This window comes from Phodopus roborovskii, unplaced genomic scaffold (assembly GCF_943737965.1).
Source record: "Phodopus roborovskii unplaced genomic scaffold, PHOROB, whole genome shotgun sequence".
Taxonomy (NCBI): Eukaryota; Metazoa; Chordata; class Mammalia; order Rodentia; family Cricetidae; genus Phodopus; species Phodopus roborovskii.
Genome location: NW_026126599.1, coordinates 7103623 through 7128650, shown reverse-complemented (window position 1 = coordinate 7128650; position 25028 = coordinate 7103623). Strand labels below are relative to the sequence as shown.

Genomic DNA, 25028 nt, shown 5'->3' with positions numbered 1-25028 from the left:
AATCCTGACTAGGAACTAGTGTCTAATAAAAGGTGACTGACTGGTTCATGTACTGCTTGCTTGGTGTAGTCATTGTTCTGTGCTTCTGTACCCTTGACACACAACCCAGTGCTTTGGCTCATGGAGCCTGTGGGCTCTGCATACCACTGTGTGCTTGGGATTGTGTCCCAGCTCACTGTGGGGTAGCATGTCATCTGGGGTTTCAAGTGCCCAGAGACCTGTCATACCATAAGTACTGTGGCTGTTCAGAGGTGTTACGGCCTTTGGTTGGCAGACATAACATAAAGCATGGGCCCAGACTCATGCATGACAGTTGGGTGTGGGGGCTCTAGACTTAAGTCTGGCTATCCTGAAATTCACTGTGCGGACCAGGCTGATCTCAAAAATGTGGGACACCATACCTAGCTTTTTAAAGAAATCTTGTGCTTGAGTTTTTTCCCTGCACGTATGTGTATGCACATGTACCTGATGCCCATAAAAATTAGAAGACGCTATTGAATCCCTTGGAACTGGAGTTAGTTATGAGCTGCCATATGAGTGCTGGGAATAGAATCCAGGTATTCTATATGAGCAGCAAATGCTTTTAATTACAATTTTGTTCCTTAGCAACATTTTATTTTGTGTATGGGCATTTTTGTCTCTCTCTCTCTCTCTCTATATATATATATAGTACATAAATATGTATATATATCTGCACTATTTGTGTTCCTGATGCTATAGAAGGTAGAAGAGGGTATGAGATCTCCTAGAACTGGAGTTAGATGGTTGTGGGTGCTAGGGATCAAACTAGGAGCCTCTGAAGAACAGCCACTGCTTTTAACTACTAAGCCACCTCTCCTGGACATCTTAACAATGCAGGACATCTTAACAATGCAAGGGATGTGGGGATAGTCTGAATGTCTTCCAACCCTTCCTTTCTGCATGACCACCAGCATGCAGGTAAAATGGCTAGAGTTTAAACTTTGGGATGGCTGTTAAGAGGTGCCAGCCTGCCTGAAGCAAGCTCACCACTCTCCCTGAAGCACTCCCAATTTCTGCCTCTTCAATAAGATTTAAGGCCAACCTACCAATTTTCCTCCTGAGAATGGAGAGGAATGGAGAATACACACTGCACAGAACCTACACGAATGGGGATTGAACAGGTAACATGAGGTACCATGCAAAGTCACTTCTCAACAGCAGTGACTTCTTTTTGTGAGACTGATACCCACTAAAAGGGAAGTTCCTCAGGAGTCACTAAAGTAATGAAACAGGCTAAAAAAACAAGCTTTTTAATCAACTTCATAAAAAGTGTTCTTGTAACTGAACTTGGATAGGCCCACTTGCCCAGCAGGTTGCAGGTGATGGATTCACATTTTCTAGGCTCAAGGATGGGTGGCCTCTGCATGCCACAGGGGTCTGAGTGACAGCACAGAGCTTGCTTGGCAGGAGGTAGGCGCAGATCAGCTGGGTCAGCTATTTAAAGGTGGTCTGCAGCACTGGCTGAAGGTGTACCTGAAGCACTGTCAGGTCTCCACAAGAAAGCAAGCCCAGAAAAGCAGCTCGGCCTGGGATCCTGACTCTAAAGAGCCAGGGCCAGGCCAGGCAGTGGATGCTCCAAGTTTGTCTGGAAGGGCTCCCTTGTTCAAGTCACATTCATAGGCACAGTTTGAGGCTTCAGCTGGACTCGAGAAAGCAGGCTGACCTGGCCACAGCCCCACATGAGCCACCCATCCTCTCCAGGTGCTGGTGTTTAATGAGGCCCCAAGGGCCATCTTCCACACAGGACCAAGAAGTACAGACCTTCCTAGCTTCTCTGTCCCCAAGAGGGCAGTGTGCAAGGAATCCAAAAAATGAGGCACTGATATCCAAGCAAACTGGCTCAAGGGACCCAATTGAAGCACATGTTCCTTCTTTTTAAAAAAGATTACAGCAAAATGATAGGACAGACATGGCCCCTCAAAATGAGCCCCGGCAGGTGTGCCTGTGGCCCTAGCCAGTCCTGCCAGCACTACATTCAGCACCTAAGTGCTTGTTCCCAACAGCAGGGCTCTCAGGCTGCTCCAGATTCCAGCTGTTGTCACTGTCCACTGAGAAAGGCCAAATGCCCTTTGGTGCATCTGTTGGCGTAATGTCCTTTTTCACCACACTGGGAATAAGGGGAAGGAAAGAGAAAAACAAGAGACTTGGGATGCTATCTAAGGTAGTACCCACCTAGTTACACCCTGTGAAGCTCAGAAGAGGCAATGCAGCTGACCCAGGGAGCAGCTCCCCAGCCCCACCACACCTGCACTGGGCCCAGGCCTGCCCAACAGGCTCCCACAGCACCTCTAAGAGCTCCCCACAGCTGCCCCTCCATAGGGCAGGCCAATCTCCTTACCTCTGAGCCAACATCTGGGGTTCCTAGAAAAGATAGGAGGGACCAACCCCACAGCAGCCACCAGGCTCCTGGCCCAATTCAGGGAGCCATTGCTGGGAACACTGAGGGTAGGCTATGTCTGAAGCTTTCCCTCCTGGATCTTATATACATCTCTAGCTATCTGAGAACAGGCTTTGATCACAGGACCAGAGCAATCTGACAGTCCTTTGTGTCAACCGACAGAGCTATCACTAACCCTAACTTAGCCCTTCTGTAGTGCCTGTCTTTTATCACCTCAAAAGAGAATTATCCAGAAGTGAACAATGGGCAGGAGATTACAAGGGACCATAACTCTGCTGATTCCCCATCAAGTTCCCATGCCCATGGAACTCAGTCCTGGTTTCCTTAGTAGCAATCTGTCAGTATCTAGCACGTTTTGTTTTCGATTCTTTCTGTTGTTAATATTTTTTCTTTTTCTTTTATTTTTTTTTTTTTTTTAATTTGAGACAAGGTCTCACACTGTGTAGCCCTGGTGGGCCTTGAACTCACAGAGCCTGCCTCTGGCTCTCAAGTGCTACCAAACCACCACTCAGATGTGGCTTGTGTGTGGATGAGTGGTCTAGAGAGCAGCCAGTTAGCTCTTAGACTGATGTGACCACCAGGAAGCCCCACTTCCAGGTCTTGTCACCATAGCTGGTCTCAGGGAATGCAGACTCTTACAAAACGTTTAATGTAGACAGTGCACCACAGCTGTGGTAGTAGCCGGTATCCCTAGCCCTGTCTTGTTAGTCTCAGGACCTAAATGTTTGCTTTACAGAGGAGACTTTACTCATAGTGCTAGATGGGAGCAACAGACAGCTAAACTGCTTTAGGATGCCTCTTTGAGAAATTACTGGGCTCCAGCAAGTCAGGGGAATTGGAGAGGAAATATGGAGTTGGTGCCCTCAAGGCACCCGAATCCACACACTTATTTGCTTTGAGTTTTAAATGCTTGCCTTCCCTTCCCCCAGGGATACAAAGTTTTCTGGGATAGAATGGGGTATCAAACAATGCCTGGCTGTGTGGCACCGCCCTAGGCCATGCCCTTACCTAAGGCCATTATATAGGAGCATTCTATGACTCAGAACTGCCAGCAAAAAGGACAGTGGACATCAGACAAGAATTAACTAATGCCCAAGTGTTCAAATCAGTGCTACTATTAGGAACAAAAGCCATAAATAACTTGTCTTTTAACAGACCTGGAGAAATAAGCTGTGGTGATGTATGTAGCCTCTGAAAAAGGTCAGATTTCCAGGCAAAGCCATGGAATGAGCCTATTATATTACAAAGAAAGAGGATAGAATGTTATGTAGCCTAGGCTTGCTCTAGGGTGTATGTGTGTGCATGCGTAGCTATTTCCCTCTAGTATTTTTTCTGCATTTGTTTGTGTGTGTGCATGCTTATACCTATGTGTTTGCCCATGTGTGGAGGCCCCAGAGTGACATAGTGTTGCTTCTCTCTACTGAGGCAGGGTCTCAAATGAACCTAGAGATCATTGACTAGCTCCAGGATCTTGTCTTCACTAATGAGCCGGAAAGGCAAGATGCCACATCCACCTGGGATGTATGTAGGTTCTAGGGATCCAAACTCTGGTCCCCATGGTTACAAAACAAATGTCTTACCCACTGAGACACCTCCCACACCTGAAGTCCTCATACATATAGTTCTATGGGTGTCACTGCTAACTCAACATGTGGAACATTTCCCAGCCAGTTTTGTGACTTTTTTTTTTTAATCACAAGTTCATCCTACAGAAGGCTAGTTGTGAACACATCCCCCAGAGCATGAGGGGACTTGTTCCTTTGAGTTGGCAGTGGTATATACCCTCAAGCTTTTAATTTTTTAGCTCTCACCAAAGGTGTAAACACAAGCCCAAACTCATATAAGGTCTAGTAAGCAACTATAAACTCTCATGAGACTCTCTGCCTGTCGCTCAGAGTTCACTTCTTGTATAGGCTGGGGTGTGTCCTTATCCAGTTCCTACCAGGGTAGGCCCAAAACTTTGTCCTCCTCTGGCATGCACACATAGGCTGATGAGCATCACTTTACCCTGAAGCATCTCCATTTTGTTCTATTCTTTATGGAAATTCTAATTTCAAGCACAGCGCTCATTCAACAGCATGTGTGTACCTTCCTCCACCCTGTCTTGGTAGAGCAGTAAGTATGATGACCTACCTTTACTCTTCAAACCAGCAATAACACTTCTGGGAGATGAGGAAATGACCACTAAGTGAAGACCCTGCCCCCAATGGCCCCCACCCATACCCCTAGGACTCACCTTGTAGCAAGTGACTTGCTCCAACGGCCGGGGTCCCCGGTTGCCTGCACTGCTGTTTTGACTCTGCATAACCCCAATGACCTGCGGGGCTCTCTGCTGATTGGGAGAAGAGTTCTGACTCGTTAACTGGATCAAGGAGGACGACCTTTGTAATGGCGGATTGTTACTTTGCTGGAAAGAGTTACACAACACGGTTTTACTGCGGAAAACACGTGCACGCGAACTACCAATGGGGACGGAAAAAAAGGAGGACGGGACCTCTTCTGCATACCAGCAGGAAGAGGGCTTCTGCAATGGCCTGCCCCAGGAGAGTGGGCCAAAAAGAAAGTTCTGGTGATGATGGCAGGAGCTGCTGTTCGAAAACACCATGCAGACACACAAAAAACGAGAACTAAAAGTAGAAAAGAAAACATGAAAGAGACAATAGGAAGTCTCTGGGAAGTGGGGTGAGGGCATGATCAGGCCTTACTTTTGTTTCTGAGGTTCTAGCTTCAGGTCAGGATGAACGCTTGGTTCAGCCAGATGTTTAGCAGCCTACACGGCGAGCAACAGTCACAGAAAAACAGTTGGAGCCTGACACGCTGGCCTGCAGTCTAGGGGCTGAGAGGGCCCTCCTCTAGGGAGTCACATGGGAAAGGGGAATGGGGCTCTTAGGGATTCCACAGCAAGGCATTCCAACCAGATGGGATCTTGGCTCTGAGCCAGGAAATGTCAGGCTAGAGCTAGGAGCCCCCCAGGCTATCAGCTGCACCGGTGCCAGAGACTGCCTGGCTTTACTCAGAAGTCTGATTTGCTTGGTGCCACCATCTGCTGAGGGTGTGGGGGGTTCTGTGCAGGCCCCTTCAGGCTCTGACACTGGAAGAATTGAAAGGGGACATGGCACCTGACTTAAGGCTTCAGAAGGACAGTTAGCTTATGCAGAAGCCTGCTGAAGGCACTGCCTGTAATGCAGGCCAGCCCTTCCTCTGGGCCTGTCAACAAGCCCAGGGGGCCGTAGTTTGAGCACTACTGTACCTCCCCATTTATCCACGGCATTTCCCTCTTTTCCTTGAGCTCAGGAGTAAACACTGACTGGATTGTGGGGCTGCCTAGTCTTTTGTTCCTGTTCGTGACAGTAATCCCCACAGGAACCGTGCCAGCACTGGCCAGTTATCAGTCAACCTTAGTTGTGCTCCTACATCGGCCACTGCTTGGCAGTAGCCCATCGGGTAAACCTGCAAATCCCTCTGTCTGAGAGGCCAAGTTTCCTCCTTTGTAAAGAGAGGGTTCTGGCTCAGAAGCAAGGACAGCCAATGAGGGCCCAGCCCCTGTGCCTTTGCTCACAGTTCCTAAGGCAGAAACCACTGAGCCACACTGTACAGTCCCATGTTTACAGTGATTCTGCTACATGGACCCATCTTCCTCCTGCTCTGGGGCTTGCTGCCCTCCATTTCTAAAACAAGCAAACTGCTTTGATTTTTCTGTTGCAACGAGGGTACATTGCCTCTTTCTTGCCTCCCCCCTTTGCCCTCCTCACAAGGTCCCTCAGTGGGGTTTACAGCAGACCTCACACTGAGTGGATAATGAGACTGTCTCTACAGGCCATTGTGGCCAGGGAGGAACAAGGGTACAATACCTTTGTTGGAGGCTGTGTCTGCTGTGGTAGTGGGGGCTGCTCAGTGGTTCCCATGGGCAGTTCAAATCGAGGGCTGGCCAGAGAAGACAACAGGGCATGAGAGGAGATAGAGCCGGTGGTGTTTGGAAAACCACACTTACCCTCTGAGCACAACCCAAACTTTAGGACACAGGGTGAGACTAGCACAAAAGAACTAATGATGGAACCCTTGGGCAAGCTGCTCCAAAGGAGACGTGGCCATCCTGATACTTGTGCTGTGCAGAGAGGAGGCATGAAAGAAAGCCCCTTCGCCATGCAGTCTAACTGGAGTGTCAGAACCTCCGACAACGTACAGAAGCACTCAGTGACAAGTAGGCATCCCTAGAACAGATGCAAGCTCCATGGCTTTCATCTAGAAGCAAGAACCAGTGGCAGCACTGGACACTTGCCTTCAGTAAGGCAGGGATCACAAGACAAACCAGGCAACTATACAACTGCTGCAGGCTGGTTAAGGTGGCCCAAAGCAGCAGTGGAAGGAAGGCTCTCTTCAGTCCCCATGTCACTTCAGACAGAAGAAGCCCAGTTCCACAACTACCAAGTACTTAGTTAGACTCCCAGGGTCAAGGCTATGGACTAGAAGGATGCTAATCCTGTGAGACAAGAAAAGCCCAGCTTCAGAGAGCCAAATGGCTCTGCACTTGACCAGGTACCACCAACCACCAACACCAATGATTGAGCCCTGAACCTCAGGGGGTTTGTATATGGGAAAGGACCATTCTTTGTCTTCCACCTGCCTGTGGTCCATGAACTACTATATATGGGACACCAAATTCAAGGCCAACACAGATGAATCTCTAATTCCCATAAAGGGTACTGTATGAGCTCTATTCCGGAACACAGGCCCATAGCTTCCACCAGATTTCCCAATGGCCCACGCTCACAGAATGCTGGGCTAGACAGAGCTGCCTTTGGGCTCTAGAAGCAGCAGCAGGAGCAGCAGCAGCAGCGGATATAGCAGTGGCTCCTCCCCACTTCCCAGCTCTACCCTACCCTAGGGTGGACACCACCCAGACTCAAGCCTGGCTGCACCTAGGACATACGCAGAGGGGAGCACCAAAGCTGGTACCAGGATACTCACTGCATGAATTTACACGAGGGTCCCTCAGGGCAGAATCCCACGAGGTAATTCACACAAATGACTCTCCGAGTGTGCCGGTGCCTGCACAGGGGACCTGCAAAGCCCAGCGTTCAGGTCATTCAGACTTCCTTCAGTAAGGTAATATTTAACTGTCCCACTACCAGTCAGAGCCCCGCTCAGACTGCCAGAGGTACAGAGAACCAGAGTGTGGCTTCAAATGTTGGCTTCCTGTCTTATTCACAGGGGACAGTGGGCAGCACCACAGCCTCTCCTTGCTTAGCTCATCAAAAGTGCAAGTGGGAACACCATGTTCACAGTTTCCTTGGGAAGCTCAAGGGAAACAAGGGGTAGGAAATGGCAGGAGCCAGGCATGGTAGTGCCCACCTGAAATCCCAGCACTTGGGAGATCAACAGAAGAGGACTGACTTTAAAGGCAGCCTGGGCTATACAGTGAGACCCTGCCATAAAGAAAATAAATGAATAGATACATAGGCTCACTGGCCACAAGTCAGGTTTTGCTGAGCCAGTTAGGGCAGGGGAATTGATGTCCCAAGAGGATCTGGTAGCCTTGGGGATCAGGTAAGCCTGAGGAGGCCTCCTGTCACCTACCATGCTTACAGAAGCCACGGTCATACCAAGGGCAGTCCTTGATCTTGGACTCAGGGTCGATGTGCAGGAAGGGGCACTCCTTGTTGCTGCATTCCCCTGCAGGAAGTGTAGACATATAGACTCAAGGAATTATGCTGGGACTGTCTCCCAAAGCAAAGTGATTAGGTGGTTCTAATGGCCAGGACCAGCCTGCTCATATGCTAGCTGAGGGCAAATTTGTGGGGCTGTGAAAACTTCTGCCTTTACACACATCACTGCTGCTGGGAGGGTTCTAGTACAGCTTAGCCTAGGGTGTCCCAGGATGGCAGGGGACCAGATATTCAAGTACATCCATTGAAACCAGGAAATCGCTATTCTACTGACTCTTCACATCTATGAGCTGTCCCAGAGAAAGTTTGAGGAACTCTAATTTTTAGGAGAAACATTAGGAGAACTATTTGGGAGTTAAAGGCTAGGTCTCTGTGGTAGTATGGGTAAGCCTTGCTGAAGATAACATGTGTGGACCAGCACCTCGCAGGAACATCAGGCGCTGGACCTCCAGCATGAGGATGCAGCTCTACATTGTCCCCTGCAATCAATGCTAACACATCTACCTACAATGTAGAGGAATGCCCCACCCCACTTGCTTGCTTATAGACCCAGTGCCACAATGGATTCCCTGTTGCCCAAGATGAATCCTCAGCCACTAGAGGTCCTTTCTTAGCCTTCAGAGCAGGACTTCCCTCTAGGCCTTTCCCAGATCAGATCACTCTGCTGAAGCTCGTTCTGAGGTGTGTCTTACCTCTATTTGTATCTTACACAGCATTTCCCATGATTCATTCTCTATTATCCCCCTAGTTTATCAACTACCTGACTCTAGGCCACTGGAGCAAAACTCTAGCAGGCAAGGAAAAGTCTGTCTCTTTAACACCTAGAGGGAGAGGATCCACAAGGGTACTGTCCATCTGCCAGCAGCTGCAGCATCTGCACAAGGCAGACTGCTCTACAAAGGACAGGCCATTAGAGACATGAGAGTATGCTTGGACTGTGGCCACCAGCAGAAAAGCAGAATAACCTAAGACAGCCTACAGAGGGTGGGCCCTACTGCTATGGGTCACAGGGTAGGAGATGGTAATGATATGGATGTGACAAATGGGACAAGCTTGACAAGGTAGGGAGCTAGGAAGCTCTCATCCTATTTCTGACTGTTTTGACCTCTCAGCTTATACTGCTTCAAAAAACAAACAAAACAAGAGTTATTACCAATGATGAATGTCATTAAAACAAAACAAAACAAAAAACAGACGTGGCAGCATTCAAAGCCAAGCACGGTGACTCTCATCTGTTAGCCCAGCACTTAGGAGACTGAGTGAGGTAGGGGGTTCACTGAAGAGTCAAGTCAGGACGGTTCTACATAGTAAATTACAGAAAAATATAGAGCAAGGCAGTCTCAAAAACAAAACAAAACAAAACCCACAATTAATAACAAACCCCAAGCCTGTTGAGATGCTGGAACGACCAGTATCTCCTCTGGTAATAGTGCTTTGAAAGCTCAACACATACCCAGTACTCAGCTCACCATATAGGCTCAGGGAGCCTTCGGACTTTCTTCTTGGCAGTGTAGAGGGTCTGGGGCCACAGAAGTCCTTGGGCTGACCATCAGAGCACCTGGAACACCGCTAACAGCAGACCAGAGCAGAGCCGCTGGGGACTAAGCTCTGCGCCAGCCCTAGCACTTCCACTCTGCTCCTGCTTCTCCATCCAGGCCCCCCAAACACTAGAGCCTCATCATCTCTACTCAGAGCTCAAAAGCACTCTGAGTTTCAGGGAAGAGTAGGTTCACTCTGACCAGAAGGCATCTCCACACTTGCTATTACGAGGACTGCTGACATAGCCATGCTATTGCCTAGTATCACACTCCCAGACAGAAGGAAGAAACACGATTTTAGGGGTAAGGCTGCCATGAGCAGAGACAAAGTCTCTAGCCAGCCTCCTTGCTTGCTCACTGGGGCCCTTCTTAGTCACAATACCCCTAAGTGTCCCAAACCTTGAAGTGCCACAAGGACATGAAGCTATTACAGAGAACAATAACTCCCCCTTACTGAAGAACTAGCTCAGGCTCTGGGCCAAGGCTCTGTCCAAGTTCTGAAAAGATGAGAGAAACCAAGAGATGCAGTGGGCCCTGAGCAGCTCCCTCCTCTGCCAATGCTTGACTCTCAGCAGAGCCTCCCAAGGAATCTATGTGCCTTACCGAACTTGGAGTAAAAGTAGCACTCGGGCATCTTGGTCATGTCGTACTCATGTAAGAACTCACACTGGTCCCCTTTCTTGCAGAGTCCTCTTAGCCAGTGTTTGCACACAACTGTCTTCTCACCACTAATGTGGCGGAATGGACACATGCCACCTGCCAAGAGTGAAGAGGTATACAGGTTCAGGTAGAAATCAACCCAGGAGGAGCTAGGGAGTTGTTACCCTACACTTTGAACCACCTGATACTAGCAGCGGTGTCTCTGAAGGCAATACGGGTTTAGGTGGTATACCAGCAAACATTACATTTTATGGATGTACAGATGTTTTGCCTGTCACTGTACCACATTTGCCCATGGTGTCTGCAGAGACCAGAAAGTAGGAGAGGGAGACAGATCCCCTAGAACTGGAGTTACATATGGTTGTGAGTTGCCATGTGGGTGCTGGGAATTGAACTTGGGTCTTTTGGAAGAGCAGCTAGTACTCTTTGGTTTTGTTCTGTTTTTTGAGACCGGGTTTCTCTATATCGCTTTGGAGCCTGTCCTGGAACTCAATCTGTAGACCAGACTGGCCTCGAACTCACAGAGATCTGCCTGTCCCTGCCTCCCGAGTGCTGGGACTAAAGGCATGTGTGCAATACCAATGCCCGGGTGAGCAGCCAGTACTCTTAACCCCTGAGCCATCTCTCTAGCCCCACTTTATATTTGAACAGCCATGTATGAGTTTAAAGTATTTCAGAAAAACACAACTAGAGTACTGCTGGGTACTATGGCATACACCTTTAATTCTAGCACCCATGAGATAAAGGCAGGTGAATTTCATTGAGTTTAAGGACACTCTGGTCTACATAGGCCAGTCAGAACTACACATTAATACCCTGTCTCAAAACAACAAAATGTCATGTCACAATTTCACAGATCCATAACAAGCCCTGGGCGGGGGTTACTTGGTTCCTTAAATAAACAAACAGTTCTAGTGGTACATAGGTACTAAAAATAGACAAATCGGGGGGGGGGGGGGTGGGTGGTACAAGAGTAAACCTTAAAGGATGGAGGGCCATAAGCAGAATCCTGGACTCCAGACAGGTCATGTCCTATTAAACGTGCCTCAAGATTAAGATCAACTTTATAACTGAAGAGATGTGACATACACAAACAGGAGCAGTGTCTGTCTGCAACAAGACACATCCTATCCAGAGCAATCCCCTGGAGATGTCATACTGGTAACTGATGGTTTGCCAGGACTGCTGAAAGGTCTGCAGAAAATAAGGCTATTGATGGGAGATGTCATTCTGTAAATATGTTTCTCTTATTGGTTAATGAATAAAGCCCTGTTGGCCAACAGGAAAGCAAGATAGGTGGGGACTAAGATAAGGAGAATTCAGGGAGAGGTAGGAGATTCAACATGTAGGCAAGAGGGCAGAACTCCGGAACCTCTCCGGTAAGATAAAAACAGATTAATAGAAATGGGTTAATATTTAAGACAGAGCTAGCCAATAAGAAATGGTAGTAACAGGCCAACAGCTTTATATCTAATACAGTGTCTCAGTGTGCTATTTGGTGCTGGTGCAGTTCCGGGGTCCAGGCGGGTAGAAAAACTGCTTGTAACAGGCTATGACTAAGAAAGACGAGACCAGCTCTTCCCAGAAGAAACTTTTGGGAACAGTGGAAAGAAATGCTCTACATCTTTACTATCCAGTATAGCAGCCACCAGCCTCGTATGACTGCTGAGCATTTGAGTTAGCAGTGTGACTGAAGAACTATACCTAAACATTTTAATTGATCAGCACATGTATGTGGCTAGCAGCTATGGGACAGCTATAGTGCCATGAATTAAGAATGGCTCTGTAGCAAAAGATGGGTGGTATGTTCCTGGGGAAATTTCAGGCACTCCACTGTTGTAGGAATTCACTCCACTTAATAGACTTGGGGTACAGGCCTTAGGGTGGAGCTTGTCTGCCAACGTGACCCCCCACCTTTAAAGAGGGGGACAGTCACCCCTCTTGTGTGGGCTCCATTCACTCACGGGCAGAACGGAAGGCCATGGCAGATATCTACTTTGTTATGTATCTGTGAGTGTTTTCTAATAAATCCTTGTTACCCCTTTGAACAGGCTCTTGTGGATTCCCCTACACCCCATAGTGTATGACTATCTGGGGTTCCCTTTGGGGATTCTTAATAAAAGAATTTAAAAATGGACTCAAAAATAAGTCGGATTCCCCTACACCCCATAGTGTATGACTATCTGGGGTTCCCTTTGGGGATTCTTAATAAAAGAATTTAAAAATGGACTCAAAAATAAGTCAAAGACAGTTTTATTCAAGTTTTAGAAAAAACAACAGCCTGCCAATCAAGCCATATAACAGTCAGAAGGTAGAATAGCTGAGCCAACTTGGGGGGATGAGATTAGGATACAATGAAGGAATGATATCCTGACAAGAAACCATGAAGTCAAGCTACTTGATCTACCTCCAAGTCTTCTGCTTCAGCAGCAAATAACTACACTGTGAAGTCCAAATTCACTAGACTAATCTACCCATTCAAACCATCCCTTTGCTATGGGCTTGTCTTCCCTATTCAAACTTTGATTAAAATTTAGTTTCCTAAATAAATTCCCAGAGAGAGAAAAAGATCCCAGGTGTATGAATGACACATAAGGTCCTGCCCACTAATACCTCTATATGGACAGCCAGGCTCCCATAGCCTCTGTTTGTTTCAACAATACCCCAGAAGAAAGAGCGATGGAGTCTGACTAAGAAGCCACCAAGAAACAGCTTGTACACACTGCAATTTTTAAAACGCCTGTATTCAAACACTGGGTATGGCCACATGTAATTCTGGGACCATGAGAAGTTCCTGAAAGCCTCCATGACCTCTTTGTCTGAGAAGGAAAAGTGACCCAAGAAGGCAGCCTCTAAATTAGGCAGCTCAGTCTGTGTTTATCTTTTGGGTAAAATAGTTCATCATCCATCCAAGCCACAGCTTCATTTAGGAAAAGATATATGAGCAGATACATGGTGGCCTGTTAATCTGATAGGGGATAAAGGAGGGTACCACAGGAAGGATGTGAGGGAGTCAAGGGTTGCTTACCTTTGCCACATGCAGCTTTCAAAAAGAATTCACAGACAGCAGCCCCCGACTCTGTAAAAGGAAAGAACCAGTTATCAACCAAAGCCAGCTACCAATGGGAGGCTCTTACAACCTTTAATCCAGGGCGTAGTGAGCTAGCAAAACCCACAAAGCCTATGCCTGGCATGGTGGCACACACATGCAATCCTAGCACTCAAGAGGCAGAGGCAGGTGCATCTCTGAGAGCTAGGCTAGCCTGGTCTACGTACTGAGTTCCAGACCAGCTAGGGCTACACAGTGAGACCCTGTCTCAAAGTACACATCACTTGTTCGGCCAAATCTGTGGTGAACTAAATATCATTGTTCTTTTTGAGAACCTCCTGAAAGCCCATAGCTTCTAAGACATTTAAGAGTGGGTGGAGAAGGCAAGAAGGAACACAAGATCACAGAAACAAGTTAATTACCCCCAGCTCAGACCTCCCAGGAGAGTTAATTTACAGGTACATTAGAGGGAGGGAATGAATGGTCTCACAGGACAAAACAATGAGTAGATGATGCCTCTGAGCAGGGACAGATTCCTGAGCAGGCAGGTGCCTCTGAGACTAGCAGCAAAGACCAAGAAGCGGGCCAGCCCTTAATATGCGTGGTCCACATGGAATCACAAAGGAGCACAGCCTTCCATCCCCACTGGTGCAGCCAGCTCTGGGAGGGCAACAAAACTATAAAGTCAGGACGTGGGGGCAGTTAGTGGCTCCAGGGCCATCTATTCTGTTGAGTCTAGAAATCTACCAGTTATGACTGTTGAACAAACAACTCTTGGCTTCATACACAGATTTCACTGATTCATCACTGTGCATTTTCAGAACACAAACTTAAAAAACGAAAACAGGAGATGGCATTCGTTTGGCCCACTCAAGTGGCTCATCTTGCTACCTTCCAAGAGATCCAATGGCTTCACAGAAGCAGGCAGGTTTTGCTAGGTCACAGTTAAAGTGGTAGAATGTAAAGATTTGCTGGGCAAATCTTTGCTGGTGATTCCAGAACCTGGGAGAAGAAAACTGAGGCTGGAAGAGTTCAAGAAAAGCATGGGCTACATAGTAAATTCTAGGCCAGCCTTGACTATATAGCCAAACTGCCCCAAAACACAAAAATAAATAAATAAGAAAAAACAAAGGCTGGAGATGTGGCTCAGTTGAGTGGCAGACACGAATACACAAAGCACTATAGAAACTGAGTGGAGGTGAGGAGGATCCAGAGTTCAAGGTCATCCTTGGCTACATAAGAAGTCCAAGCTAGATTAGACTACATGAAGCCGTCTCAATAGCAAAACAAAACAAAAATATCATCTAAGAGTATCTGTGATTTTTCTTTTTGTTTTATTTTGGTTTTTTGTTTTTTTCCAGTCAGGGTTTCTCTGTATTGCTTTGGAGCCTGTCCTGGAATTAGTTCTGTAGACCAGGTGGCCTCGAACTCAGAGATCCATCTGCCTCTGCCTCTCAAGTGCTGGGATTAAAAACATGAACCACCAACGCCTGGCCTTTCCTTCTATTTTGCAGTTAGTCTTGCTCACTTCTTTAAGGCCAGAATTCCAGTAATGGGGATTGGGAACATGGATAAGAATTTCTCAAAGAGCATCATCATAGGGATGAGCAAGGAGGGTCTGTAGCCTTACTGGACTTTGACACACACAACACAACCACAAAAAAGTGAATGCCCGGGGTACCTAACAAGTCTGGAACTGAACTGGAGCGGTACCCAGGCTATGCACATCCCTGGCTCTCCAAGGGAAGGGGTGTGTGAGGGGCTTCCTACTGCGCCTGCCTCCACAGGCTTGTGGATCTGTGGTGTTGAGTGGAAGGAAATGAGTTGCCCTACATATGCTGTCCCATAGTCTCAAGGTAGTGGCATCAAGTCAAGCAAACGCCTACTGTTTAAGAGTGGACATGGTGTGTGTGCAAGAACGACCTGGCCAAAGACAGATTAAGTCGGAATTGGAGCGGCTCCCCTAAAACGAAGACATCCCACCAGCATAGGAAAACCATCAGCATCTAAAGAGGGACAGTAGAGAGAAGGATTCCCCCAGGGAACTGTGTTGGGACAAGAGACCCGGAGGTGGAATAGTGAGAAAAAAAAAAAAAAAAGAAATTCCAGGACAGGGGAGGAGATCCCAGGACTAAGACAAAACTCAAGCAACCTGGAATGAAGGTCTACTAACCGCCCAGTTCTGACGAAAGTAAGAAAGAAGCGCTCAAAGAGGTGGAGGCAGGCATTCTCGGGCTTTGCTCTAGTTGGAGCAGGGAGACAGGAGTTCACTTCAGGACAACACGCGTTCACTGAAGAACTACTGGAACAACTGACACAGTCCTGCTGTCCCGAGGATTGCCAGGGAGCAGTCCCCGGGGATCAAGGATCCAAGGAAAGGACTCCAGAGTTCAAGTGACAAGGGAACGTCCCAGGACGGAAGAGGAGGAGCTGGGCGAGGGTGAGGGTCCCGCGACTCTAGGCTGGGAAGACCCTGGTTAGAATCGGCGTCGCCCACCCGCCGGGCCCAGTGCTCACTATCCATGCCAGGGAAGGGCAGCGGCTGCGCCCCCAGCTGTTGCTCCACGGCGATCTCCAAGTCGAACTTGATGTGGTCCACGCTGGCGATGATTTCCTGCATGGCGGCGGCGGCGGCCTCCGGCCCGACTCCCACTCAGGTCTCTTAGCCGCCCTCCCCAACTCACAGCGCTCTCCGCCGTCCTCTCCTTCTCGCCCGCCGCCGCCGCCGCCCCGCAAGGGATGCCGGGAGCTCCCAAGCCCGCGCCGGTCCTTTCCTCCCCCTATCAGACTCAAACAATAGAGCGCGGAGTTCTGCCGCTCCCTCAGGCCTGGCTAGCCGCTAGCCGAACGCTCTTCTCTTTTGGTCAGCAATCAAAAAGAATGTGAAAGGCGGCGACGCAAAGTGCGCCTGCGCGGGTTTTCTGGCGCATGTGCTGAAGAGAGGAAAGGTGATTCGGCCCGAAACCCTGCGACGCTGAGGACGCCTCACAGGGACTCCCTGCGCCGGACACTCCGAGTGAGTTCCTGTTTAACCTTCGTAGGAATCCCGGGAACCCGGCCGAAATTGGACCCGAGGGCGTCGGTCATATGAGAAAGCCCAGGCTCTGAAGGCCTGGGGAGAGGAGGCAGGGGCGACCCGAGGGTCCCAGGTCCCCCTACGAGTAGAAAGCTTCTGCGTATCTCTAATTCAGAGATTTTAAAACTCAGGCAAGGAGGCTGGAGATGTGGCTCAGTTGGCTAAGTGGTTGTCTCCAATCTCTGGGTTCGAGCCCTAGCACCGTATTAACCGGGAGTGTTGGTGCATACTTGTAATCCTAGTAAGTGACAAGTAGAGGCGGGAAATCAAAAGTTCCTGGCCAACCTGGATTACGTGAGACTCTGGAGGGAGAGTCAACCTCCTAATAGAGCTGGATTCAAAGTGTTTATCCTGAGCCTGGCGGTGGTGGTGCATTCCGGGAAGCAGGAGCCATGAATTTTGTGTGTAGCCTTGGCTGCCCTGGAACTTCCTCTGTAGAGCAGGCTGGCTTCGAACTCACAGAGATCCTCCTGCCCCTGCCTCCTTAGTGCTGGTATTAAAGGCATGCACCACCGACATCCCGGCTTTCCTGCGAATTTTTTTTTAAACACATAGACGTATTTGTTTGTGCATAGGCATATATATTCATTGCACAGCACACCTCTATGTACAGGTCAGAGAACAATTTACACCACAGCTTCTACTAAGTAGTTTCAGGGATCTAATCCAGGTCATCAAGCGTGACCTTTATCTGCTGACACAGGCTCAGGCCCTCTTTGTTATTGTTTTTGAATCAGGGATCTCTGTAGCCCTGACTAGCTTGGAACTCATTATGTAGACCTGGCTGACCTTGAACTCATAGAAGTCCTCCTGCCTCCCAAGCACCGGGACTAAAGGCGTGTGCTACCACACCTGGCTCTCTTCTTTTATTACTTTGAGACAATCTCAAGAAGCCCAGTCTGGTCTTGAAGTTGACATGTAGCTGAGGATGCCCTTGGATTTCTGATTCTCTTCCACCCACCAAGTGCTGAGATTATCTCCCACTCCCCATCCCCAGCCTGAGCCAGGCCTTCCTAACTCAAAGCCACCCTTGTAACTACTCTCATCTTTCCAAGTTTTCCACTGAGGCTGATGTGACTTCCTTGTTTTTCTTGATTTGTTTCAGGCTGTGGTGGCACAAAAAGGCCAGTGGTAGACCTCATGAGACTTTCCCGGCTCTTTTCTGGTCCCTACCCCATAGGACTGTCTGTTCTTCAACACTTGGATCTTCTTGGCTCTACCCGATGGACAGGAAGCAAGGAGGGACTTGCACAGCTGAGGGCGGCATGGCCACATTGGCAGGTGTCAACGGCCTTCTGCAGCTCTTTCTCCCACCTGTCCCTGGGGCAAGGGAGCCAGAACATGAGCAGCCTGTGCTCTGACTCCAGTGAGCTCGGCACTGTGGCTCCTCAGGAGGAAGAGGATGACGAAGAGAGCTTTGGGACCCTGTCTGACAAGTACTCCTCCCGGAGACTCTTCCACAAATCCACAGCTCAGCTGTATAACCTGCAGCTCAAGGAGCAGGGTGATGAGGAGGAAGAATTGGAGCCCAAACCATGGCAGGGCCGGAGGAATACTCCCTACTGGTACTTCTTCCAGTGCAAACGTCTGATCAAGGAAGGAAAGGTCCGGGATCCTTGGGGTTTTCCTTTCTGCTGGGTTGGCCTTTTATGTGAGGCAGTGCAGCCTTCTCAGTTGTTGGAGTTGGGGTGTTCAGTGCTCAGTCCTTGGATCCCTATTAGTGTTTTTGTGCATGTGTGAATGTTTGTGCCATGGTGCACATGTAGACGCCAGAGGACAACTTGGTAGAGCTGCTTCTTCTTTTTCATCTTTATGTGGGGCCCAGGGATCGAACTCTGGTCACTAAGCTCACACTGCAAGCGCCTGTATCTGCTGAACCATATTGCTAGCCCCCTAGCTATCTTTAACTCACTACATGGCAATCCCACAGTCTTTTTTGACTGTATCACATTTCCTTCAGTCATGATTTTTTCTTATAACAACTTGACCTCTGAACTGTGGCCAGCTCAAACTTACTTTAATAGTTGTACCATTCTTTCAAGGCTGTATTGCTGTGCAGCCCTGGCTGACTGGTACTCACTTAAAACTCATAATCTTCCTGTCTCAGCTTCTTGAGTGCTGGGATTACCTAGCATGTGCCACTATACCCAGCTTATTTTGTGTGCCATCACACCTGGTGGTAAACTAAGGGACAGGACAGTGTAGGAAATTAGAGATGGGGTAAAGGTTGTTTTGGGCAGAAGTTGCAGTTGGAGGGAGCTGTTGTCCTGTGTCATGTCAGAAGGGTCCCTCTACCTTTCCACCCTCTTCTGGGGGTCTTTTATTTTTATTGAGGTTTTCCTTTGTTTTGGGACAATATTTTACGAGTTCCAGGCTGTACTGAAACATACCGTGTAGCCTAGAATGGTTTTGATCCTCTTGTCTAATGTATGCCCCACTCTCCCTGGCTTGCTAAAAGTCTCTGAAACCATCCTGAGTCCTCTCTCTTGTTGGCTCTTCCCCTAGCTGGCAGAGGCCCTGGATCTGTTTGAGAGGCAGATGCTGAAGGAGGAGCGCTTGCAGCCTCTGGAGTGCAACTATACGGTGCTGATTGGGGGCTGTGGGCGCGCCGGCTACCTGAAGAAGGCCTTCAGGCTCTATAATGATGTGAGTGTGGGTCAGATGACTAGGGTCAAGGCTCTGAAGTGCATGCTGGGTGTAGATCCTGAGCATAATCATTGTGGGCAGATGACATAAGTTTGTTGACATTGAATCCAAGTTGAGTTCTTCTTGGGGAATTAAGCAAGGTGACAGAGACATGCATCATCATGTGCCTGGGCTGCTAAAAACCCATGTGTCCCCTTATTTCTCTGCTACCATGCCCAGTTAGTCCCAACAATTGTCACACACAAACCCTGCTCCTGTTTCATTCATGAATCAAGAAAGAGCTTTACACAGGACAACTGTAGACTCAAACAAGAGACAACCTATCTTCTCCTGGGGCCAGAAGCAAAGGGAATTCTTACTTCAGCAGACTCTTGCTAACGCTAGTCCTCTTATTTGGTGTACTACCCGAGTCCTCACAGTCTGTGGCCAGAGCAAACAGCACTTCTTTTTTGTTTTGTTTCTTTGAGAGTCTTACTGTGTAGACTTGGCTGACCTGGAACGCACTATGTAGATCAGGCTGGCCTTGAATTCATGCCTGCCTTTGCCTCCTGAGTGCTAAGATGCCAGATACCAGACAAAACTGTACTTCTAAAAGGACATTTTAATCTAAAAGAATGATTGTACTAATCTTTCTGAATGACATCATCCTTGGTTTGTGAGGAGAGTTCACTGGTTCATGAGCTCTCAGTGAGCACTGTTCCCCTTTTCCCAGAACAGACCCATTCTGTGCCCCATGGACAGTCAGTGTGAGCTGGTCAGGCCTCAGGATAGAGCCATCAGATAAAATACACCAGCTCTAGAATAATCTTTCAAGTGCCCCAGGAGGATGGTTTCTTGTTGACATTTCCAAGAGTGCAGGCTCAATTTTCATAGTCTCCCAGGTGGAGTCAGCAGTTTGGATATGAGGTGCCACTTGGGTCAATCTTAGCTCCTGTGGTAGTTGGATCTGTTAACAGACCGCTCTGAGGTCCTTTAAGTGGCTGTGATCCCGATATCCAGCTTCTCCTAGGACCTCCTTCAGTTTTCTCCCATCTCAACAGATGAAGAAGAGAGATCTGGAGCCCTCGGACGCCACATACACAGCTCTATTCAATGTCTGTGCGGAGTCCCCCTGGAAGGACTCTGCCCTGCAGAGTGCACTGAAGCTCCGACAGCAGCTCCGGGCCAGAAACTTGCAGCTCAACCTGAAAACATATCATGCCCTGCTGAAGGTGGCTGCCAAGTGTGCAGACCTCAAGATGTGCCTTGATGTCTTCAAGGTTGGGACTCCCCTTCTTCCTGCTTTTCAAAGTCAGGCCCAGTGTATGAGAGAGAGATCACCTGCCTCCCTTCACCTGGAATACTCACAAAAGCTGAGACAGCTCATGCTTTACGTTGGGATTCACATACGAATCCAACACAACCTTACTTTCTATGGCCTCGGTCAGACAGTGGTGGGCTGTAGGCAAGAGAGCAAGATGGTGCTGGTGGAGAGGGGGTTCCCAGTGAGAGTGAAAGGACAGGAGTTTCTGAGAGGTAGGAGTGTCTTTCAGGAGGACTTGCCCAGCTTAACACTGAAGAGGCTGGCGAGGATTGTACTCACCCTGTACAGACCTATCTTACTTGGTTGAATGTTTGTTCAGATGTCCTAGAAGGTGCATTCTTGCACAGATGAGGGAACTGAGGCTGAGAAGCTCAGAGCCTTGTCCTTACCTATGCCCATAGTTGGCTGCTGCTGGTGGTGGGTCTGGAAACCAGTCATATGATTCTAGGACCTCAGTACAGAGGCTGTTGGGGTCAGCTTTGCAGATGCTGCTGACTCTGAGAGCAGAGCTGGGAAGATAGGCCTGGAGGTAGCAGGGAAGTAGTTAAATACTTCACTGGGGAGCTGGTTCCAACTCAACTGGTCCCAAAGCTGCATCCAGGCACCTGTTCCCTAGAGGTACATGGACCTGTACTGAACTAAGTCAGACACCACCTGGTCTGGGCCTTGCTGTAGGTTCTGAGGGAAACTGCCTTCTTCTCTCACCCAGGAAATCATCCACAAGGGGCATGCTGTCACAGAGGAGACCTTCTGTTTCCTGCTCATGGGCTGCATCCAGGACAAGAAGTCAGGCTTCCGGCAAGCTGTACAGGTCAGTCTTGCCTTTCTGCCCTGCCCCCGATGCCAGGGTTATCTTTGTTTGGTTCTTGTTTTTAAATTGTATGTATGTGTGCAGGAAGCCAGAAAGGGTTCACCTGGAGCTGGAGTTATATAGCCGTTGTGAGCCACTTGAAATGGATGCTGAAAACCATATTCAGGTCCTCTAAAAGCAATATGCACTCTTAACCACTGAGCCTTCTCTTCAGCCCACTGTGTCAGGTGTTTTCTATATACCTGCTGTCATCTGGCCTTCATGGTAATCACTGTTGGGGGTGGGGTGGGAGGCCTTCTTGGTAATCATTATGGGTCCTCTTCTCCATTTTGTGGACACCATTACAGTACATTCACTGGGGTGTGTGTTCAGCCCATCTCTTGGGCTCCTTCTCTACTTAGCATCTCTACAGGGGTAACCCGGGAATGTACACTTAGTCCCAAAGTGAGATATATAGTCTAATCCCATCTCAGATCCATCCCCCAGAGGTAACCAAACCCCCTCATCATGTGGGGAGTGGGTGTTGGTGTTGCTACCAGGGATGTTTTTTTGTCTTATTTTCCCAAGCTCTGCTGCCTAATGTGTCCACCGCAGCTTGGCAGCAGCCCTGTCCAAATATCCTGTGTCCAGATATGCATTTCAGGAAGCTTCCCAGTCACTTTGCAGAATAACAACCCAAGACCACAAGGTTCTGTCCCCTCTACAAAGAATTTGAAGCAGTATCATGATGTGAAGAAAGTGTAGAATGAACCTGTCGATACTAATGGCCTATTTGTGTTGCATACTTCCTAGACTGCTTCTTCGAGGTACTGTCAGCCCCCTTTTACAGGTGAGAGAACTGAGGCTCACAGACATTTATTACCCAAGATTCTCATACCCACTAGAAGCTGGGGTTTAGGGCTAGGGAGATGACTCAGTAGGTAAGAACACTTGCTGTATAAACATGTGAAGACCTAAGTTCAAATCCCTAGAACTCATGCAAAAAGATGGCTGAGGCCCAGCAGTGACATGAGGATTGCTGGGTCTTGCTGGCTGCCACCCTAGCTCCAAGTTGAGTGAGAGACCCTATCTCAGTGAATGAGGCAGAGAGTGCTACAACAGGACGCCTGATGTTCGCCTCTGCTTATGTACAGATGCACATACCCATTTACAACAGCAACAAACACACACACACACACACACACACACACACACACACACACACACACAACAACAGGACGCCTGATGTTCGCCTCTGCTTATGTACAGATGCACATACCCATTTACAACAGCAACACACACACACACACACACACACACACACACACACACACACACACACGAAAAGAGCTGTGACTTTGTTTGGGTTTCTCAGTGTAATAGCTCCAGCTGTCCTGAAACTGGCTGGCCTTGTACTCAGAGTCTACCTGCCTCTGACTCCCCAGTGCTGGGATTAAAGGTGTGCTCCACCACCTCGGGGCAGTTCTCTCCTTTTATCACGTAGATTCTAGGGATTGAATTTGAGTCTTCAGGTTTGGTGACCAGCACCTTGCTAGTCCTCCCCCAATCTCTTGATCCTTCTACCTGGGGCTATCTATAGGCTAGCTTCACAGGGACTGAACCTAGGTCTCCATACCCTGAGTCACATCCACAGCAGTGTTTTCCTTTTTCTTTCTGTGGTGCTAGGGTTTTAATCCACAGCTTCACACATACTAGGCAGTTGCTATACCACAGAGCTACTCCAGCTTTCTTGTGCCTTGTGAGTTTGCTGGTCTGTTAATTCATAGCACCTACTTCCACTGAAGGCTCATAGGAGGCAGGAACATGTTGCTAATATTTGTTTCTCCTGCAGGTGTGGCGACAGATGCTGAGTCTGGGGATCAAACCAACTAGGCATGGCTACAACCTCTTGTTGGGGGCAGCTCGAGACTGTGGTCTAGGGGACCCAGAGGTTGCCTCCAGGCTGCTTCTGAAGCCTCAGGGGGAGACCATCCTGCTTCAGCCCCCAGCGGGCAGGCCTCAGGCAGGGAGGAAAGGCCAGACCAAGGCAAAGGACGGTGTGTCATTTAGACATGTGGAGGCATTGGAGAGGCAATTGTTTCTGAAACCTCAGGAACTTGAGAGGCCTCCAGACTTCCCTGAGACTGTGTTAACAAGCGGGTCCCAGCCTGAGGCAGAAACTAAGGCAGAAGAACCTGGCCACATAGCAGCCCACACCCCACTGGCCCTGAAGCCTCCCCCCTTGGAGTTGGAAGTCAATATCCTGAGTCTTGGGACTCTCTCCCCTACTGTAATCTCCTTTGGGACAGTGGCCACACCTGCTGATAGGCTGGCCTTGATAGGGGGCCTGGAGGGCTTCCTGGGCAAAATGGCAGAACACGGGCTCCAGCCAGACATCAAAACCCTCACTCTACTGGCTGAGGTGGTGGAACCTGGGAGCCCTGCAGAGTCCTCACTGCTGACCATCCTGGATAGGTATGAGGTAGAGGCCGATGTGACCTTCTTCAACACACTGATTAGGAAGAAGACCAAGCTGGGAGACCTGGAGGGAGCGAAGGTAAGACACTGTCTACTGGGGACCTCCCCCTCTGACCTCAGATTGTAGGATGTAGCTCAGCAGTCAGCAGATAGATCTAGAACCCCTGCTCTAGGCTTGGCCTTATGTGAAGCTAGGAATTGAACCACAAACCAGTCAGCTGCACCACAGCTCTAACACACAGAGGAGGAGTATGAAGGGCATTCATGGAGAAGGGACATGCTGGGGATACCTGGTTCCAAGAGGCCCATCATGTCACTACACTGAGAAGGGGTACATAATCGTGCTCAGGAATAGGGCTGGAGAGAGGCGTCCGTGGTTAACAACACTGCTGTTCTAGAGGCCCTGGGTTTGATTCTTAGCACTTACATGGCAGCTCACAACCATCTGTAACTCCAATTTCAGGGGATGTCACTTTTTACGTAATGTGCTCTGACAGAAGCAGTGCCCTGGGCATCTGTGAGGGTCAGAGGTGACAGAGAAATGGTCACAGTGCAGAGGACACCTTTCTCCAGAACCCTCCCAAGACTGAAAGGTACCCTCTTTCCACACCAGGCCTGGGGCTCCCTCAGCCATTACTCCCATAGTGGGCGGCGCTTCCTCCTGCTCTGCATCAGGAGCTCCTGGCTCCTTGGCCCTGTACAGGGATAGGCAGCCGAGGAGTTAAAACACAGGATAGGAAAGGCAGAAACAGGAAGGACATTTGTGGCAAAGGGGCATGGAATCTTGAGTGCTGAGCAGGGAAACCATTTGAGTGCATATAGTCAGCTGAGGTATTCATCAGGACATCTGGCCAGGGCTTGTGGGTTTCAGGTAAAGCAGCATGTCTGTCCTACAGGCGCTGTTGCCAATCCTGGCAAAGAAGGGAATTGTTCCCAATCTGCGGACTTTCTGCAACCTGGCCATTGGGTGCCGTAAGCCCAAGGATGGTATGCAGCTGCTTGCAGACATGAAGGTGAGAGGCCCAAGCTCAAACAGGATGCCTATGGTTCTGGGAGAACGCTGGGAGTTCTTAGGAAGAAAGTTGTGTGGAAAATGGGACCCAGCAGGATCAAATGAGTAAGGAGCAGGAATGGCCATGGCCCCCTTTGGAACAAGCAAATTCTGTGAGCCACTGTAGAAACTGACTGACCTACAGAATAAAGTGTGTTTTCATCTTGAAGATGCTGTTGGCTGCCATGGAGGGATGGGAGCTATGCCCAGAAGAGAGATGGACGAGAAGCTGGAGGCAGGAGGGGGAGCAAAGGATAATTTTCAGCCATGGCTTACTCTCATGCATTCTCTCTGGCCTGCTTATAAGTGCTTGCTAAGTTGATTCCAACCAACCCCAGCAGTGGACATTTCC

General features: G+C 48.9%; 2 protein-coding genes across 5 annotated transcripts in view; one reads left to right on the top strand and one right to left on the bottom strand.

Annotated features, from left to right (window-relative positions):
* Ptcd1 (pentatricopeptide repeat domain 1) overlaps nt 1–25028 on the top strand; it is a 35467-nt gene that overhangs the window by 6366 nt on the left and 4073 nt on the right. The window contains exons 3-8 of the mRNA XM_051205484.1: nt 17514–18013; nt 18914–19054; nt 20095–20313; nt 21067–21168; nt 23000–23704; nt 24522–24638. Coding sequence (XP_051061441.1) covers nt 17514–18013; nt 18914–19054; nt 20095–20313; nt 21067–21168; nt 23000–23704; nt 24522–24638 — 1784 coding nt within the window. The remainder of the gene's footprint in view (nt 1–17513; nt 18014–18913; nt 19055–20094; nt 20314–21066; nt 21169–22999; nt 23705–24521; nt 24639–25028) is intronic.
* On the bottom strand, nt 1258–16062 carry Cpsf4 (cleavage and polyadenylation specific factor 4). 4 transcript variants are annotated; one of them, XR_007835836.1, is made up of 9 exons: nt 15850–16062; nt 13312–13362; nt 10227–10379; nt 7997–8092; nt 7388–7481; nt 6271–6343; nt 5125–5189; nt 4656–4826; nt 2075–2128 (listed from the first exon to the last, which is right to left on the bottom strand). XR_007835836.1 is itself a non-coding variant. In XM_051205478.1 (8 exons), the coding sequence occupies exons 1-8, from the start codon at nt 15950–15952 to the stop codon at nt 2060–2062; spliced, it is 810 nt and encodes a 269-aa protein (XP_051061435.1). In that variant the 5' UTR covers nt 15953–16061; the 3' UTR covers nt 1258–2059. The 4 variants fall into 4 exon arrangements, 3 of the variants coding, with proteins under 3 accessions (XP_051061435.1, XP_051061438.1, XP_051061436.1); XM_051205478.1 differs by lacking the exon at nt 5125–5189 and having other exon boundaries at nt 1258–2128; nt 15850–16061; XM_051205481.1 differs by lacking the exon at nt 5125–5189 and having other exon boundaries at nt 1258–2128; nt 4656–4748; nt 15850–16060.

Bases quoted from the DNA above. Each gene is read 5' to 3' on its own strand.
- Cpsf4 (XM_051205478.1), bottom strand. From the start codon at position 15,952: ATGCAGGAAATCATCGCCAGCGTGGACCACATCAAGTTCGACTTGGAG. The intron at 13,363-15,849 runs GTGAGCACTGGG...TTCCTTTTACAG, and splicing joins GCCCTTCCCTGGCATGGATA to AGTCGGGGGCTGCTGTCTGT. The intron at 6,344-7,387 runs GTGAGTATCCTG...TTCTCTGGCCAG, and splicing joins CCCTCGTGTAAATTCATGCA to CCCTCGATTTGAACTGCCCA.